The sequence below is a fragment of the Nicotiana tabacum genome, chromosome 11 (assembly GCF_000715075.1).
Source record: "Nicotiana tabacum cultivar K326 chromosome 11, ASM71507v2, whole genome shotgun sequence".
Lineage (NCBI taxonomy): Eukaryota > Viridiplantae > Streptophyta > Magnoliopsida > Solanales > Solanaceae > Nicotiana > Nicotiana tabacum.
Window position 1 is genome coordinate 147,835,539 of NC_134090.1, and position 19,706 is coordinate 147,855,244.

At 38.9% G+C, this 19,706-nt stretch overlaps 1 protein-coding gene across 1 annotated transcript; it reads left to right on the forward strand.

Annotated features, from left to right (window-relative positions):
• The first annotated feature begins 10,746 nt into the window (after positions 1 to 10,746).
• Positions 10,747 to 18,178, forward strand: LOC107808635 (isopentenyl-diphosphate Delta-isomerase I-like). The gene is made up of 6 exons (NM_001325826.1): positions 10,747 to 10,846; positions 12,384 to 12,439; positions 16,761 to 16,852; positions 17,162 to 17,264; positions 17,377 to 17,514; positions 17,706 to 18,178. Exons 1-6 carry the CDS (start codon positions 10,782 to 10,784, stop codon positions 17,957 to 17,959), a joined length of 708 nt encoding a protein of 235 aa, NP_001312755.1. The 5' UTR covers positions 10,747 to 10,781; the 3' UTR covers positions 17,960 to 18,178.
• Positions 18,179 to 19,706: the final 1,528 nt, after the last annotated feature.

Genomic DNA, 19,706 nt, shown 5'->3' on the forward strand with positions numbered 1-19,706 from the left:
GAGTCATCGTTAGGTGTAGCAAGCTCGAAGGAACGTTGGGAGCCAAAGAGGACGAGCTTGAGGTGAGCAAGTGGGTTGTGGCCGAGTACGTCCAGCTTTAGGCTCCGGTGGCATCCTTGCGGGTCGAGCTTGAGCAAAGTAAAGCCAAATCCGACGGCTTGAGTGACGAGTTGGCCATAAAAGCAGCATAGTTGGAGAGAGCCGAGAAATCCAGGACGGCGGCTGTGGCAGAGGAAACGACATTAGTGGGTTCCATCCGTGTCCTCAGATCTGAGCGGTCAACTGAAGTAGAGACGTCTACACTTAAGGAGGCGAGACTCGAGGAACAGATTACTGACCTAGAAACAAAAGTTTCAGACCTGAACGAGCAGATTGCCGTCCTCAAGGCCGAGAAGGCACAACTGCTGGCTCAACCTCTTCCCCTCATGCTTTCACTTATCTTGACGCTCCAGAGTACGAGAGGTGGGTTCATGCTAAGGCTCATATAGACATATTCAGGGGCTTGATGACGGATGGGAAAGCTTCTGAGGCGGAGTTTGAGGATGCTCGTGTTAAGGCACGTGCAACTCGGGAAGCTTGTGGCTATGATCTCGGTACGCCCGGGGAGGGTGATGATAAAAATGACGTAGGCGGGCTTGAGCTAGGTGCTTGGTATGATGATGAATACTCCGATAGCGAGGGTGCTGGTGATGATGGCGATAGGGGTGATGATGGCGATAAGGGTGATGATGGCGATATGGGTGAAGCTGCCGAGTAGTGTACTCGTTTTGTACTTTTGTTGTTCTTTTTTTTTGTTTTGTGGGCATCTGTTTGGCCTTTGTAAGATGTCTTTTAGAATGATACTTTTGCTGTTTGTTTCTGAGTTTCTTATTTTTTTCTTCAAATGTTTTCTTCAATTGACTGCTTTGATTGCAATTCAATTAGGCCGACTGTAAGTTGAGCTCATGCGAGGTCGAATCGTTACTTAATTAGTTCGAGCCGATTTGTATGTATGTAAGTGTCTTAATTAGTTCGCTCAAGGTCGTATAAGAGTCGATTCGAACGGGGTCGAATGTAAGCCGATTCGAGCAAGGTCGGATGTTGGCTTTAAAATTAATTCGAACAAGGTCGAATGTAAATCGATTCGAGCGAGGTCAAATATTGACTTTAAAATTAATTCGAACGAGGTCGAATGTAAGTCAATTCGAGCGAGGTCGAATGTTGACTTTAAAATTAATTCGAATGAGGTCAAATGCAGGTCGATTCGAGCGAGGTCGAATGTAAGTCAATTCGAGCGAGGTCAAATATTGACTTTAAAATTAATTCGAACGAGGTCAATTGTAGGTCGATTCGAGCGAGGTCAAATATTGACTTTAAAGTTAATTCGAACGGGGTCGAATGTAAGTCGATTCGAGCAAGGTCAAATGTTGACTTTAAAATTAATTTGAACGAGGTTGAATGCAGGTTGAATGTAAGTCGATTCGAGCGAGGTCGAATATTAACTTTAAAATTAATTCGAACGAGGTCGAATGTAGGTCGATTCGAGCAAGGTCGAATATTGACTTTAAGTTAATTCGAACGGAGTCAAATGTAAGTCGATTCGAGCAAGGTTGAATGTTGACTTTAAAAGTAATTCGGACAAGGTCGAATGCAAGTCGATTCGAGCGAGGTCGAATGTTAACATTAAAGTTAATTCGAATGAGATCTAATGTAGGTCGATTTGAGCGAGATCGAATGCAGTTTCCTGGATTAGCGTAATGTATAAACTTGGTGGAGAAATGTCAACATCATGTGTTTGCGTATTTCGCTTTGTTTATTAATTCATTGGAGAAGTTTACATGTTTTTGCTTTGTTCATGCATACAATGAAGAAGTCCCAGTCTAGCTAGTCCCTTTATTGGTCGTCCTGGAGAAGTAGTTGAGAGGTCGAGTGATGAACTTATACTTAGCTTCAAGACGCCCTCTTCATCACCTCGTTAAAAACTTCCCAAAGAAAACCCAATTGGGACAAAACTCGGGTGAGGGAAAAAGAGTACGACTTGGGGGACGTCTATCCTTAGAAGTTGAAGTATTTGAGGTGGGCGACATTCCAATTGTTTGGTAGTAATTTTTCCTCCATTGTTTCTAGCTGGAACGACCCTTTGTTTACTACTGTCGTGATTTTGCATGGGCCGTCCCAATCGGTCTCCAGCTTGCCTTCCCATGTATCCTTACTCGCCTGTGTTTTGGCTTTGAGTACATAGTCCCCGACTTTGAGTGGCCTGACCTTGGCTTTTTTGTTGTAGTACCACTCTGCCTGTTGTTTTTGGGCTACCATTCTTATGTAAGCCATGTCTCTTCGTTCTTCGGCCTCGTCGAGGTCTTGCCTTCTACTTTCATCATTGCTTGGCCCGCTCTCATTTGAATATCTTAGACTTGGTTCTCTGACTTCGGCCAGTATCACAGCATCAATCCCATAAACTAGTGAGTATGGCATTTCCCCTGTGCTTGTCTTTGGCATGGTGCGGTACGCCCACAACACTTCTGGTAGCATCTCTAGCCACAGTCCCTTGGCGTTTTCGAGTTTCTTTTTCATGATATTCAATATTGTTTTGTTGGAGGATTCATCTTGTCCGTTGCTTGCGGGGTGATATGACGTGGAGAGTATTCTTTTAATGTGCCATTTTTCGAAGAACTTAGTGACCTTTTTCCCTGTAAATTGGGGTATGTTGTCACAACTAATTTCTTTGGGGATGCCGAAGTGGCATATGATTTTCTTCCATATGAAGGCGATCACTTCTTATTTTAAAAAATAGTCAGTTAAAACCAAAAGAAATCGTACATTACCTCGTCCTGCGGGAAGGGGGCCGACGATATCCATTCCCTATTTTATGAAAGTCCAATGCGAAGTGACTGAGTGGAGGTGCTCGCCCGCTTGGTGAATCATGGGGGCGTACTTTTGGCATGGTTCACATTTTTTAACAAAATCAGCTACTTCCCTTTTCATTGTGGTCCAGTAGTAGCCTGCTCGTTTAAGACATCTGACTAAGGCTCGATTACTGGTGTGAGCCCTGCAATGACCATTGTGGACCTCTTCTAGGATGTGTTGTGTCTAGTTTGGTCACAAATATTTTGCTAGAGGGCCGCTATACGTCCTTTTATACAAATCGTTATTGATGATGCTATACCTGGTTGCTTACATTCGAAGCTTTTTGGCTTCTTTTTTGTCATTTGGGAGTACGCCATCCTGCAGGTAGGAGACAATACAGTTGCGCCAGTCCCAACTTAGGTTAATAGTGCGTACCTCAATTTGGTCGATGGTCGAGTGGAGAAGAGTGACCACATTCTCTTTTTCGGTTATGCTTTTAGTGGATGCTGCCAATTTGGCGAGGCCGTCAGCCTCGATGTTCCACACTCGAGGTATTTGGTCGAGATGGTATTCGTCGAACTCGGGCAATAACTTGCAAATCTCGGCCTGATATTTTTGTAGCCTTTGTTCCTTGATTTGGAAAGTCCCTGTGACTTGATTGACGACGAGTTGTGAGTCACACCGAAGGACTACCTATCGTGCTCTATAGTTGAGTGCCAGTTTTAACCCTGCAATCACAGCCTCATACTCGGCCTCATTGTTAGTCATATCGGGACACCGTATGGACTGGTGAATTATCTCGGCCGTCGGGACCTCGAGTACGAATCCCAGTCCAGATTCTAATATGTTAGAGGCACTATCGGTGTACATAATCCATAGGTCATGTGTCTTAGGGAAAGTATCAGTGGCTTCCCTTTCGACCTCGGGCATTATTTTAGCGCTGAAGTTGGCGACGAAGTCGGCAAGTACTTGCGACTTTATCGTTCTTCGTGGCTGATAGGTTATATCGTGCTCGCTCAACTCAATGGACCATTTGACCAACCTACCCGATAGCTCGAACTTGTGTAGGATTCTCCTTAGAAGAAAGGTCGTGACCACCGAGATGGGGTGGCACTAGAAATAAGGACTAAGCTTTCGTGAAGCTACGACTAAAGCCAAGGCTAGTTTTTTGAGGTGGGGGTACCTCGTTTCAGCGTCGACCAAGGTCTTACTAATGTAGTAGATTGGAGATTGCGTACCTTTATTTTCTCGAACTAGGACTGCGCTTACTGCAACGTCGGACACGGCCAGGTATATTAGGAGGTGTTCTCCAGGTTCTACCTTAGCGAGCAGCGGGGGCGAAGATCGGTACACCTTTAGTTCTCTCAGGGCATCGATGCACTCGGAATTCCATTGGAGTCCGTTGTCCTTTTTGAGCATGCCAAAGAGTTTGTGGCATCTATAAGAGGATTGTGAGATGCCTCAATAGGGCGGCTATACGGCCGGTCAGCTTCTACACCTGCTTCGTGCTGGTCAAGTTTTCTGGTATTTCTTCTATAGCCCTTATTTGGTCGGGGTTAACCTCGATGCCTCTTTGCGATACCAAAAAACCGAAGACTTTTCCTAAGGTTAAGTCGAAGGCGCATTTCTTGGGGTTAAATTTCATTTCGTATCGCCTGAGTATGTCAAAGGCTTCCCTCAAATGGTCGATGTGGTCTTCCTTTCTTTTCGACTTGACCAACATGTCATCAATATATATTTCCATGGTTTTTCCAAGGTGCTCTTTAAACATTTTGGTTACTAGCCTCTGGTATGTTGCCCCTACGTTTTTTAATCCAAACGACATAACTCTGTAACAGTACGTCCCTTGGTGGGTGATAAAAGTGTTTTTTCCCGGTCTTCCTCCTCCATGAGGATCTAGTTGTAACCTGAATAGGAGTCCAGGAAACTTAGCAGCTCGTGCCCAACTGTTGCGTTGATGAGCTGATCAATGTGAGGCAGTTGGAATGAGTCTTTCGGGCATGCCTTGTTCAAATCTGTGAAGTCTACGCACATTTGCCATTTGCCATTTTTCCTTTTTACCATGACCACGTTGGTGACCCATTGGGGGTATTTAGACTCCCTGGTAGAGCCATTTTCAAGTGACTTTTCCACCTCTTCACGGACAACATCATTTATTGTGGGCATTGAATTTTCTTCTAACCTGCCGTACCGAGGGGTAGAGTGGGTCGACGTTCAATTTATGTGTTGCTATGTCCTTCGGGATGCCCGGCATATCTGCATGAGAGAAGGCAAACAAGTCTGCATTGTTAGTTAAAAATTGATGGAATTTGCCTGGTTCTTGTAGTTTGTGTTCGATATAGGCCTTTTTACTGTGATCGCTCTTGTCGAGCTGAATGAGGTCGAGGTTTTCCACAATTGATCCTGTAGCTTCTACGACATCAGGTTCTTTGATGTCATCTTTCCCTTTGTCGGCGTTCGACCTCGACCTCATTAATTGCTATGCTTCTGTGCCTTTGCCCTTTAACTGTTAAGTGTACATGCAGTCTTGGGCGATGTAGTAGTAGCATTCTTGGGCTATGCACTACTCGCCACAGATGCTGAATACTCCCCATGGGATGGGAAACTTGACAACCTGATATACGGTGGATGGGACAGCCTTCATAACGTGTATCCATGACCGTCCTATAATGGCGTTGTCACCGTATCTTGATCTATGGAACGTAGTTTCCAAGGTGATACTACCGGCCAGAACGAGTAATGTGATTTCTCCGAAAGTCTGCTCAACTGCATTGTTAAAACCCGTTAGTGTAATACAGTGTGGCAATATCTTATCTTCAAGCCTCATTTATGTGAGGACTCGAGGGTGGATAATGCATGCGCCGCTTTCGTGATCTACCATAATCCGTTTCACATCGGTATCTGAAATACACAAAGTAATAACAAGAGCATTATAGTGAAGAAAGGTCAAACTGTGGGCATCCGACTCATCGAAGATGATAGTTTCTTCAAGGTCGTCATACCATTCATGGGTGATTGATCACTTCAGCTTATGGGTGGTTGTGAACTTTACGTTGTTGATTGATGCCTCGTCACCTCCATTGATGATAATTTAGATGGTGCGGGTTGGGGAGGGTGGCTTAGGCGGTCCTTGATACTGTTCTCGTCCCCAAGCAAAGTTCGCTCTTCCTCGGTCACTCATTAATTCTCTCAAATGCCCTTGGTGGAGCATGTTCACTACCTCTTGCCTCAAGGCGATGCAGTCCTCGGTCTTGTGACCTCGTTCCTGGTGGAATTCGCAGAGGGCATTCAACTTTCTTGTGTTTGGGTCAGACTTTATCTTTTGTGGCCATTTCACCTTTGGGCCAAGCTTCTCTAGGGTGTAGACTATCTCTGAAGGAGAAACACAAAAATTGTGAGCAGATAGTAATAGAGGCATACCTATCTTGTTTCGGTGAGTCCCTGTCCATGGCCTGGATAAACCGTAACCATAAGGGTGTGTGGGGGAGGTAGTGGTATGACGACACCTCTGACGTATGGCTGGTGTCTATCACGATTGGGGCGTGGACCTGTATGGTCCTTTCTGTTATCGTTTTGCGGTCTTTTCTCACCTCCATTTGGACTGATGTCAACCGTTGGGTTGGTCCATTGAGGTCGTCCTCATCTGCTCTTACCTCGGCACAATATGTGTTGTGTATTTCATCCCAAGTGGTAGGAGGGTTTTCATGAGTCGACTTAATAATTTCTTGGTTGCCCTCGAACCGCTCCTACTCAGCCAATTTTGGAATGCTGCTACCGCCATTCCTTCTGACACATTTGGAAGAGTCATTCTGACACGGTTGAATCGGGCGAGGAAGTCCCTGAGCCCTTTGCTAGGTGACTGTTTAATGGAGAATATATCGTTTACCCTCGCCTCCGCTTTCTTGGCCCCGGCGTGTGCGGTGACGAACTTGTCAGCCATTTCCTCAAACGTTTCTATGGATCATGCTAGCAGTTGTGAGTACCACGTCAGCGCTCCCCGGTTAGGGTTTCACCAAATTTTTTCAGCAATATGGATGATACTTGCTCTTTAGCGAGGTTGTTGCCTTTTACTGCAGTGACATAGTGGGTGATGTGATCCTCAGGGTCCGTTGTGCCGTCATATATCTCCAAGTATGGCGACATCTTGAATGTTTTAGGTATAGCATGAAGTGTAGCCTCGTCGCTGTATGGTTGTTCTACTAATCGGCCGGGTCTTTGGGGGTGCCTAGTATCTTAGTTATCCTTTCATATGCTCCCTCATTTGGTCGCGAAGTGCTTTGTTCTCGTTCTCCATCTCCTCCATTTTTCTTAGAATAGCTGTAAAGGTGTCGTTACCTACATCACTAATAGTGCGAGTGATACCTGTTGAAGGAGGAGAGACGTGCTGCTCAATAGTTGTTGTTGTGATGTTGACTCGTGCATGTTCCCTGCTCGCCCTTTGGGCAGGTTTGTCGAGTATGCTAGTTAGCGCGTATTCGTTAGCCATGCTTCTAGTAGTTTATTTTACTGCTGGTGGTGCTTCTCCCGTTGTGGGCATAGGCGGTGGTAATGCTACCACGAGGAAGAGGTGAACCACTTCGTCTAGGGGAAGTGTTTGGAGTCACGTTCTCCTCGTCTTCTCCATTAGCCTCATTGATGGTATTTAGGAGGTTAGCGGTAAGGCCCGCCACTGCCTTCAATCTTTCCTCTCCATTACCTGTCATGTTAGGCTATGCAAGTAGGAAAAAAGAAATTTTTGTGTCTCTTTTAGATCTAGAAAAACTATGACTTTGACTAGAAAATCTTTATAGACGGCGCCAATTTGTTTGACCAAGAAGTATGAAACCTTTTGTTAAACCAATTAAATCAAAGATGATAGGTAAATCCTAGTTAAATCTAATAAATTCTAGATCTAACTTGTGCTCGTATAAATAATTCATTGCCAAACGGATTCTTAGTTACTCGGCAATTGTGCTCGTATAAATAATTCATTGCCAAACGGATTCTTAGTTACTCGGCAATTCACCTACCTTATGGGCATAGTCCAAAGATATTGCTAATGACCGAAAATATAATTTGTCATTCAAAGTAAGGTTGCGGCTGACTCCAAACCTAATCGCATTACTTCGACTACTATAATAATTTTAAATTAGGTAACAAGTCATTATTGACTAACACATTTCATCTGAGAAAATTAACTTGAAAAGGTTATATCTTGGACCATGGTTGGTTGACACTTGACACACTTCTTCAATTTTTTTAATAATTATTGACACGATTAATTCCGATTTGTGCTGCGTAAAATCCAGTTAAAGGGAAAACGATTCTCACTGGACTTTCTTTATTTTCATAACTTGAATTATAACTTTTCATTGAGAGTAAAATAACCTTATCTATTCTATCACATCACTGGATTATATTACAACTTGATCGGATCACTTTCTATTTTCCCGTGTTATATTCATTCTATCTTACAGTCAGACCTCTCTATAACAATATCCTTATATAACATTACTCTATAAAAGTTAAATTTTTTCAGAACCAAATCTCATGCTCTATTATAATATATGTTTTCTATAACAGCAGTTTGCTATAACATCTAAAAATATCCGAAACAAATGAGACTGTTATAGAGTGGTTTGACCGTAGAAATTCCTTTTAAAAAAATTAATAATACTGTTTTGATGCATAATTTGCAGAGATCTTATGTTTGTGTAATAAATGTTTTTGAGCCACACATATGATATCCTAACTTTAAAAGTCATGTTACATGCACATGCCAACTTATTGTGCCTTTTGGGGTTGCAAATATTGTTAGATCTGATTTTAATGATAAAAATAATATATTTGCTTTTTGTATAAGAACTCAAAGATAACATTCAAGATTGAAAAAATCAATCAGCAATGATCAAGGAACGTATGAATTGTCATACAAGATTGAAGGAATCAATCAGAGGCAATCAAGGAAAGCAAACGTGGTTAAAGGAAGAAATTAATACTGACCGAATCAATCAAGGCTAAACTAAAAGAATCAAATAAATCAAGTATATCGAAGATCTTGCAGAATATTCAATCAAGCGTCTAAATCTGGAAGGATCAAGATTCCGGGATAGCGCACAAGGGAAAATATTTTAAAGCTTCCCGTCAGTTAGACCCATTGCGGAATAACCTTATTCTTGGAAAGAATCAATCTCTTTCCAATGATCAAATCTCTTGGGTTGACAAATCTCTCTAGAATTCAAGCCTCTCTCAAAGTATTTAAACTTGTAATCACACTTTTGCAAAATATATTTTGATCGAACTAAACACCCTTTCTTTGTTCTACTACCAACAAACATTGTAGCTCTGCTAAGATCTCCTGTGTAACAAGTTAGAGAAGAAAGAGAGAACAACACTGGTAAGGCATTGTATCAAAAGAAATGAGTGATATAGGAATTGAGCTATCGGTGTAGATCACACCATCCTCTTTGTACTCGAAGAAACTCATTCACTGAAAAGAACTACCTTGCAACCCAAGGGGACTGGGCTAGGATTCACATTGAATCCGAACCAGTATAAAAATTCTGGTGTCTTTAATTCCTGCATTTAATTTCAGCATCTTAAATTCTGTCGTTACTGTTATCTAGTTATTACATCTAGTCGACTAATTGAGAAACTAGTCAACAAATAACAATTAAGTTTAAAAAATAAACAATTCACCCCCCCTCTTGTACTTTCAAATATGTTCTCATTTATAAATTCTTTTATGGAATAAATCATAACAACTACAAAATTCTAATATGCAATCAAATTTAATACTTCTTGATATAATATTATAGTTGTTGTCTGATAAAATGAAAATTAAGTTTAACTCAAAATTATTTCTGATTATTACCAAAACAAAGGAATAAGTTTTAACTTTTTAAGTAGGAGTATTAAATTAAACAAAATACAAAAAAGAAATAAAGTGGAGAATCTAGGTATAAGTTTTATGTGGACCCCCAATGTTGTTGGTATAGGTGTCCTCAGTTGACTGGATTTATTTCATGAATCTAACAACAGGATAGAGGAAATGAATCTGGCACGTGATGGCGCACGTTTCTTTTTCAGATTTTTGTCATTTCTGTATTTCATTTTACTTGTCATTCTTTCATTTTTAGCCTATTCAAGGAAAGCACTTTTAATATTTTAAAAATTAATTTAAAATTTATTTCATCTATAATTGTGCTTAAAAATAAAAATCTTGTTTTAAACTGCACATCTAATCAGATATCAACACATAAAACGAGCGGACTATAGTTAATCTAGAGTTGTATTCCTTTTCTTTTGCAGGCATCACATAGATAAATAACTACAATATGCCAAACTTGACTTTGACCGAAAATAGTGAATGCGTAGTAAGAAAATATCAGCTAAACAGCACTAGTATTATCATTGAATAAGACATCTCGGTAGTTTACAGGCACTAGTGATTTTTTCGATCAAAATTAGAAAAGAAAGACAATTCAATTGGAAAATGCAGGTTTACTCATTCGCAATTGTTATGTTTCATTTTTGTTCTTTTTAGTGATGATTTTTACTTGAACATTTTTTTTGAATAATTTCAAAAACCTCTTCTCAAGTTTCCCTTTGTAACACTAATCTTATTTACGAATATTTTGCCTAACTCCTATTATTAGAGGAAAGTTAGTGTAATAAATCATTTCTTCTTATTTTTCTTTTTTGGTTATACCATTTTGTTAAATTTGTTACCAAAGTTGGAGTATTTTTTAGTAAGTGACAGAATTAGGTAATGGTCAAGGTAGGGAATAATGTAAGGATGGATAATAACAAAAGGGGAATAATCAACAAATGATGGCGGAAACTCCAATAACAACAAAGGTCTAAGCCATCTTATTCAAACCTGTCACCTTAAATCTTCTCCTATAACTTCTTCTTCTTCTTCACCCATTACTCTCACTCCTTCTCCAATCAAAATCTCACTATATTTCTGCAAAATGGGTGATGTTGAAGCTGATGCCAATATGGACGCTGTCCAACGCCGTCTCATGTTTGAAGACGAGTTCGTTCTCTCTCTCTCTCCTCCCTTATACTAATTGTTTGATTTTTGCTAGAAAGTCTACTTGTATGTCAATGTGGGATACGTCTCAGATTTAGAGCATGTCTAGAACCTCCAATTTGCTTTTTTAGACAGAATGTTTAGTTAGTTACAATTATTAGAATGAAATTGAGCTTCAGTAAAGCAGAACAGATACAGAAGTTTCTTACAGCCAACCTCAGCTTGTTTGAAATTGGTTGATTGATTTTTCATTTAGATTAATTAATAGGCATATGGTGTTTTTTTTATAACTTAAAATCATTTTCTAGATCTTTCTGGCTTTTGATTGATTGGGCATAAAACTGGTCATGTGTGAAAATCGTACAAGTTATACAATAAGGCATGATCATATAGTTATCAAAAGTTAACAAAGAATGTCAATGTATTGACAGAAGCAAGTTATATGAAGTAAGAATTAAAGATATCTATAAAGGAAAACTACTACTCTCCATAAGTGACAAAAGTCATTTTTCTCCTTTTCATCGAAGGATTTTTCATAACATTTTAATTCAAAGTAACCAAACACTAGAAAATGATTTCATCAAAGAACACATTCTTTAGTTGAGCGTATATACTTTCATGCCCAACACAATTTAATATGTGGTATTGGATTCAGATTTGTCTACTTTCTCAAGGTAGGGCCGCAGTGGCGGAGCCACCTTTAGGAAGGGATGTCAAATGACACCCCTTTGCGGGAAAAATATACTGTGTAGGTAGGTAAAAAAAATTTATATTTATATATACTATATATTGACTCCCCTTAATTTTCTGATATGTTTACTTTTATATATTTTGACACCCCTTAATAAAAATTCTGGCTCCGCCACTGGGTAGACGTAAGGTCTGTGTACACACTATCCTTCACATACCCCACTTGTGGAATTACACTAGGTCTTCTGTTGTTTTTTTTGTTGTTGGTATTGGATTCAGATTTAATGTGAAATTACTATGAAGATTTAGGATAGGAGAGTTGCTTTGTTGTTTTGTTTGCGACATCAATGAATTGCAATTGGATTGCTATTGTTTTAATTATAAGTTATGCCGTACCTGCTATTCGTTTCTTATATTTGGGAGAAAATACTTGACTTTCTAAATTTAAGGAAGATTGCTATTCTACATGCAAGATCAGATCTAATTTTTGCCTCTTTAATTGGAGCCAAGATTTGAAGTTTATGAGCTTTGGACTTGCATACGAACCCATAGCTCATTGTAGTTATTGGGTTCGTAATTTAATATACAGACATATTTAATGGATTTCCTAATATAAATACAGGGTCTAAGCAAAAGCTATTGGGTTCGTTTGAACCCGCACTTCATAAACTAGCTCCGCCTCTGTGCTTTTGTGAACTTAAGTCGCAAATTTCATGACTCAGAAAGCCAATCTGTTCTGGATTTTCTTTCAACTTCTTGTCGTCAATGTTTGATCTGCATTGATAGAGTTTCAGCAACTTTCTTACGGTTTTCTCCTGGTTTTACACTTTCTCTTCTTTAACTCTTGCAGATGTATTTTGGTGGATGAGAATGACCAGGTTGTTGGGCATGACACCAAGTACAATTGTAAGTTCAGATTTTTGCTTTGTCTTTGGAACTGTACTGGTTTGTTATCTTCTTGTGTAGTTTCCTAGGTGGCTGAATTTTGATATTGAAGGTTTCCGTAATTCAATGACAAATTGTCAATGCCATTTCATGTTAGGTAAATGCAATCAAGGTAGTTTGGTGGTGGATAATCTAGAATTTACAAATTTTCTAACTTCATTCATATGTTAGATCCCTTTATAAAGTGAAAAAACCACAACTTCCAATTCGGTGCTTATCTTCTTTAGGTGATAGCAACTATTGAATCAGACAACATCTTTGTCACTTTCAAAAATAAAAGGCAGATAATTCATAATGATTTTTCTTTTTGCTGATTTTTGTATTCAGCGAATATATGGTGTATTCTTTCTCTGCGCATTGTTGTTAAACAGTCTCTTTCTGCCCCCCTGCCTTAGTGCTGGATGCACTTTCTTTCCCGGGCAGTTTCAACTAAATCATGATGGCGTCTTTTGCAAATCTAAGATAAATAAATAAGTCCTCTATCAAACTGTTTAAATGTTTAAATGAGTTGGCTACACTATTCAATATGGCGCAGCAGACAGAATTTCAAGTTGGTTAGCGCATAGAAGAGAATTTGGCCACATGAGGGGAGCATGTTGACCTGAAATAGGAAAAATAAATGTCTCCTTTCTGTTGCGGAAGCCAAATGTATATAGTGTGAAAGAGTCACAACTACTATACCAAAGTTATAGCAACCACTAAATAATAAATAAGACAATAAGACACCAAAAAAGGAACCCCAAAATTTACAAGGTTCGGCCAATTTTTGCCTACTTCTTCAGACACGACCAATAATTTATTCCACTCTAAAAATACAAGTGAAATAATACTAAAGAGAGAGAAGATACAAATGCCTTAAGAAGATGAGAAGGCAAATGAGAGGTGTGTGTTAAATCCTAAACATTAGGCCTCCCCTTTTATAGGGAAAATTCCCGACCAAATTGCCAAATTCCCAATGTGGGACTTTGACATCTTCAACAAATCTCCACCTAGGTAAAATTCCACATCTTCAATTTTCTCTCAATAACAAATTTTGGTTGTGTCTTCATCGTCAATCTTCAGTATTCAAAAATTCCCAACCAAATTGCCAAATTCCCGATGTGGGACTTTGACATCTTCAACAAATCTCCACCTAGGTAAAATTTCACATCTTCAATTTCTCTCAATAACAAATTTTGGTTGTGTCTTCATCGTCAATCTTCAGTATTCAACAATGTTAATCAAATCCAAATAATGTCGAAACTTGACCGCAATCACCACTTTTGTCAGCATATCAGCAGGATTCTCTGTAGTATGAATTTTCTTCACCGTGACTCCACCTTCCTCTATGATTTCTCGTACGAAATGATACCGAACATCAATGTGCTTCGTCCTTGCATGATAAACTTGGTTCTTCGCTAATTGAATAACACTTTGACTATCACAAAAAATTGTGATACTTTTTTGTCCAATACCAAGCTCTTTTAGCAACCCCTAAAGCCAATTTGCCTCCTCCACAGCCTCTGTAATAGCCATGTACTCTGCCTCTGTTGTGGACAAAGCAACTGTTGACTGCAAAGTGGACTTCCAACAAACTGGTGCCTTTGCAAAAGTAAGCACATAACTAGTAGTTGATCTTCCTTTGTCCAGATCACCCTCAAAATTTGAGTCACAATATCCAACTATAGACCGATTGCCTTCCTGCTAAAAAACTAACCCAACATCTACAGTATTATGAATATATCGTAGAATCCATTTCACAGCTTGCCAATGCTCCTTCCCTGGATTATGCATATATTTGCTAATAACTCCAACAACTTGTGAAATGTCAGGTCTCGTGCAGACTATTGCATACATCAAGCTACCAACAACATTTGCGTATGGTACCCTTGACATATTACTCCCGTTCAGCTTTATCTTTTGGCGATATAGTAGTACTTAGCTTAAAATGGGGAGCAAGTGGAGTACTAGCTGGCTTAGTCTTCTCATCTATGCCAAAACGCAGTAGTACTCTCTTCAAATATTCTTTCTGAGATAAACATAGTTTCTTTGAACGTCTATCTCTTATTATCTCCATGCCAAGAATTTTCTTTGCCTTACCCAGGTCTTTCATCTCGAACTCCTTCTTCATTGAATCTTCAACTTATCAATTTCTTTTGAATTCTTGGAAGCTATCAACATATCATCAATATATAGGACAAGATATACAAAGGAACCATCTTTAAGCTTGCGCAAATACACACAATGATCGTATTTGCTTCTCTTGTACCCTTGTCGCAACATAAACTTGTCAAATCATTTGTACCATTGTCTAGAAGATTGTTTCAATCCGTACAACAAATTTTCAAGTTTGCACACCATATTTTCCTTTCCAACAACTTTGAGTCCTTCTGGCTGAGTCATATAGATTTCCTCTTCCAAGTCTCCATGTAAAAATGCAGTTTTTACATCTAACTGAACTAGTTCCAAATTCATCTATGCTACCAAAGCCAACAAAACTCTAATGGAGGAGTGTTTCATGACTGGAGAAAACACCTCATTATAATCAATTCCTTCTTTTTGAGCATATCCTTTGGCCACCAATCTTGCTTTGTAGCGAACATCTACTTGGTTAGGAAATCCTTCTTTCTTTGCCAATACCCATTTGCACCCAATTGCTTTCTTTCCTTTTGGAAGATTGGCCAATCTCCATGTGCGATTTTGATGAAGGGACTGCATTTCTTCATTCATGGCAATCCTCCACTTATCTTCTTCTGAACTTTGGATTACGTCTTTATAAGTGGTAGGAACACCATCAGCTACAATTGAGGTTGCACAAGCCACTGTCTCTCCGCAACAATTGGTATCAGAATTTGAGGACGACCCCTCACAACAATTGGTATCATAGCCAAGGTTCTATCTGTATATGCTCTGTGGTTGCAGCATAGTCTGATCTTCCACACCAGAAAAGATTTATCTTGGTAACTGAGTCAAGGTTCCGTCTGAGTATGCTCTGTGGTTGCAACTTAGTCTGATCTTCCGCACCAGAAAGGAAATAATCTTGATTTGTGTTGTCAGCTATTAAATAATATTTGTGTCAAAATGGGAGACAATAAACAAGAAGAATCTACATGTAGATTCTTCTTGTTTATTGTCTCCCATTTTGACACAAATATTATTTAATAGCTGACAACACAAATCAAGATTATTTCCTTTCTGGTGCGGAAGATCAGACTAAACTGCAATCAGAGAGCATACTCAGACAGAACCTTGACTCAGTTACCAAGATAAATCTTTTCTGGTAGTGGAAGATCAGACTATGCTGCGACCACAGAGCATACTCAGACAAACCTTGGCTATGATACCAATTGTTGCGGAAGCCAAATGTATATAGTGTGAATGAGTCACAACTACTATACCAATATTATAGCAGCCACTAAATAATAAATAAGACAACAATTTTTTACCCGTTTAAGCTTTTGGATTAGCCGATTAGGTGGTCATATAATTTAACAGTGTCCTTTTTGGAGAGATCTCTGCTTTATTCTTCTACCAATTTTATCTAACTGCTTAGATAAATTTAGGAGACCTATTAGCTAGGCTGACCTAGTTGGAACTTTATGCTGTGAAAATTTGAGTTAACCCAAATAACCTCTAAAGAGCTTAATTATCGACAATTATTAACTTTGCATCACTTGGAAAAGTCTCGTAAAGAGTCGAGGAAGTCCAGATTCTTTAACTTTATCAGGTGGCTATTTGGTGACAATTCTTTGTTCCTATAGAAGGATGGGTATTATAGAGTGGATGAATAGAAGGGCATGCAGCAGTACTAGATCTGCTGCACTCATATTGCACTGACTGAAGTGTTTTATTGTACAGAAAGGAACATGAAAACACGTCCCTCGCATTTGTTTCCTGAGTGAAAGGTTATATAGAAAGATTAGAATAGTAAACTTTTTTCTCTTTTGTGTTTATATATCTGGTAATCAAAGGTGTGGATTTTATGCGTACACACCACCCTCCCCAGACCCCATTTATGGGATTACACTGGGGTTTTTGTTGTTGTTGTTGTTGTTGTAGCTAAGTAAACTCTAGATTAGAAAAAAGTAAACTCTAGGATATGATTAAGAGAGGATGAAAGGATGACTACTATTTCACATTCAGCTTTTAGCTGCCACGAAAATAGTAAGAGAGGAGAACTTCTCTGATTTCCACTCACAACCGGGACAAAAAAAAGAGGAGAAAGCATCACATTCTTGTTTATATGATCATTGTTTTTATATGTCTCATATTTTTGCCCAAATAATCCACTATTGATGTGCAGGTCATTTGATGGAAAGGATTGAATCTTTGAATTTGCTGCACAGAGCTTTCAGTGTATTTCTTTTCAACTCGAAGTATGAGCTTCTTCTTCAGGTATGTGGCATATATAAGGTGCAAGTGTTGTAGTGTAATTGCTGTCAAAAGACCTCAGTTGTTAGTTTTTCTTTCAGTACAAATTGTTACAGAAAAGGCTGATAGAAGTAATTTGCTGAATGATTACGTAGTACACTGGCAGGAGTTCTTGGTATTGTCAGATATCATCTCAATATTAGAATATTAGTATTGACACAAGCTATAAAATAAGCAGTCATAAGTTGTCAAATTATTGTAGTTGAGATGCATTGTTGTAGCTTTCGAAGATTAAAATGCTTAATATATGTTATTGTCGCGTTCTATGTGTAGCAACGATCTGCAACAAAGGTAACCTTTCCTTTGGTATGGACGAACACATGCTGCAGCCATCCGCTCTACCGAGAGTCTGAGCTAATTGAGGAGAATGCTCTTGGTATGTTTTTTGAGCTGAAATTCTACTTTTTACCCCATCTTGTTTACCTCATTCTATATCATAACTTCTAATTAACTCTATCTAAATTCTACGCCATAATTTCAAACTTTAGGTGTAAGAAACGCAGCACAAAGGAAGCTTCTTGATGAATTGGGTATTCCAGCTGAAGATGTCCCAGTTGACCAGTTCACGCCATTGGGCCGTATGCTTTACAAGGCACCATCTGATGGAAAGTGGGGAGAGCATGAACGTAATAACTCATCTTCTTTGTACTTGAATCTTAGCGCATATAGCATTGTAGAACTACTTTCCATTTTTTGCTAGGGATTTACTGGTATAAAACATTTATTGCTGCTTTTGGTCTCACAGACCGGCTAGAATGTAGGTTGCATAGGGTAGAATAGGTATAACTCGTGGTTTATCCTTCCCTTTTTATTGCAGTTGATTATCTTCTATTCATCGTCCGTGATGTTAATGTGAACCCGAACCCGGATGAAGTTGCTGATATCAAATATGTGAACCAAGAACAACTGAAAGAACTTTTGAGGAAAGCAGATGCAGGTGAGGACGGTTTGAAGCTATCTCCTTGGTTCAGACTAGTCGTCGACAACTTCTTGTTCAAGTGGTGGGACCATGTTGAGAAGGGGACTATCCAGGAAGCTGCTGATATGAAAACCATTCACAAGTTGACTTAAAAGGAGCCAAACTTTTAACATGGTTGAACAAAAATACATTCCTATTCCTTTAAACTGATAAACTTGGCAGTAATGTTCTCAAGCTTTCCTTTTGCATCCCTATGTTTGTTGTCTTTGTGAGAAATAGAACAGAAGTATTTTTGAATTGATCAGAACTTGTAACATAGATTTGTCACTGTTGAATCTAAATAAACTAGCTTCTTGCTTTGTGCTTGGAAAGTTTTATGTTGTCCGAAATTTTCTGTATCATATGATTGAATTTGCCATTTTAGCTTCAGTGAGAATGTGAATCAATGACTGAAGAAGTCTATGAAAATGCCATATTGAGGGTTAGTAATGCCACTATCTTCCATAAGTTTGGGGCTAAAACTTAATCATTTTCTTAAAGCTATAAAACGAGCTAACTGGTGTTCATTTGCTAAAACAGAGCTTTGGAATGACACTGTTATAATTGCACAGTCTCACATATTTGAGGAAAAATAGATGGTGAAAAACCTGACAAGCTCATAAGGTCGATCGGGTCTTAACTCTTATTCACTCAACAAGGTTGAAGCTTTACTCGGCACGATTGGGTCTAATTCACACAACAAGAACGAAATTTTACTCGGAGTAGAAAGAAAATTAAAAGAGAATTTCTACACTTCAACCAATCCGTAGGGACATGGCCCAGGGATCACTGATTAGTCAATGAGCCCTTCTCTCTGTCCTATCATTTGTTGGTTGATCCGGCTGACGGCTCCTACATTTACGTGTTTATATCTATTGAATTCACCAGCGTATCCAGAGTTTATATTTGACGTATAATTTATGTATACTCGGTGTATTTTATATACACACTATATTTATAAAGAATATACGTTGTGTATAATCAGTGTTTTAAAAAGCGTGGGCGTAAGGCGAGACGTTTTACATATGCCTCAGCGAGGTGTAAGTCCCGAGGAACGGGGCATAAGCCCCACAGATATTTAATTTTTTATATTTCATAAAATAGTATAATTACAGTAAATACTTTTAAAGAGGTAAAATTGCATAAAAATTGAATAAAACTATAAATAAGTGAAAAATATGTATAGATGTGCTTCATCCCCCCAAAAAACTAGTCAAAACAATCGATTATACGTTGCTTACAAGCACAAGTAACTTGAGTTGAAAATAATAAAGTTTTCTATGTGGAGGAACAAAAAGGATGACTAACCTACGATTTGAACTTTGAACTTACTGCTATGGAGGAGATTGAGTTTTCTTTTTATTTGCCAAAAACAAAAATATTAATTGTTCGTCGCTTTTGGGAGATAGTAGCATACTATTGGACAAGATAAATATTTGGGAAAGACCATAAATTAGGGGTTCTAGCAATAAAATAAGGTTTTGATTTTTAAATTTAATGTTGCAGTTCCTTTTTAAAACTTTTAAGTAATTAAAAGATGACTTTTGAAAATTTGAGTATTATATTAAGGACTTTTTCAGCAAATTTTATTTTAATTTAAAAAAGTCTCTTGGGCTTACGCCTCACTACAAAAATCCGCCTTAGTGCTCGGGCGTACGCCCCGAATTGCTGGGCATACGCCTCTTAAGACTTTCGCCCCTACCATCGCCTCGGGGCATTTTTGGTGTGCCTCCCCCAGGGCTCGCCTTGAGGCTCGTCCCAAAAACGCCTTTAAAACACTGTTATAATCAATTATGCTTTATGTTAAGGTTGCTTTATAATGTATATATCAATGCATATGAAATGCACATCTCTCTCACA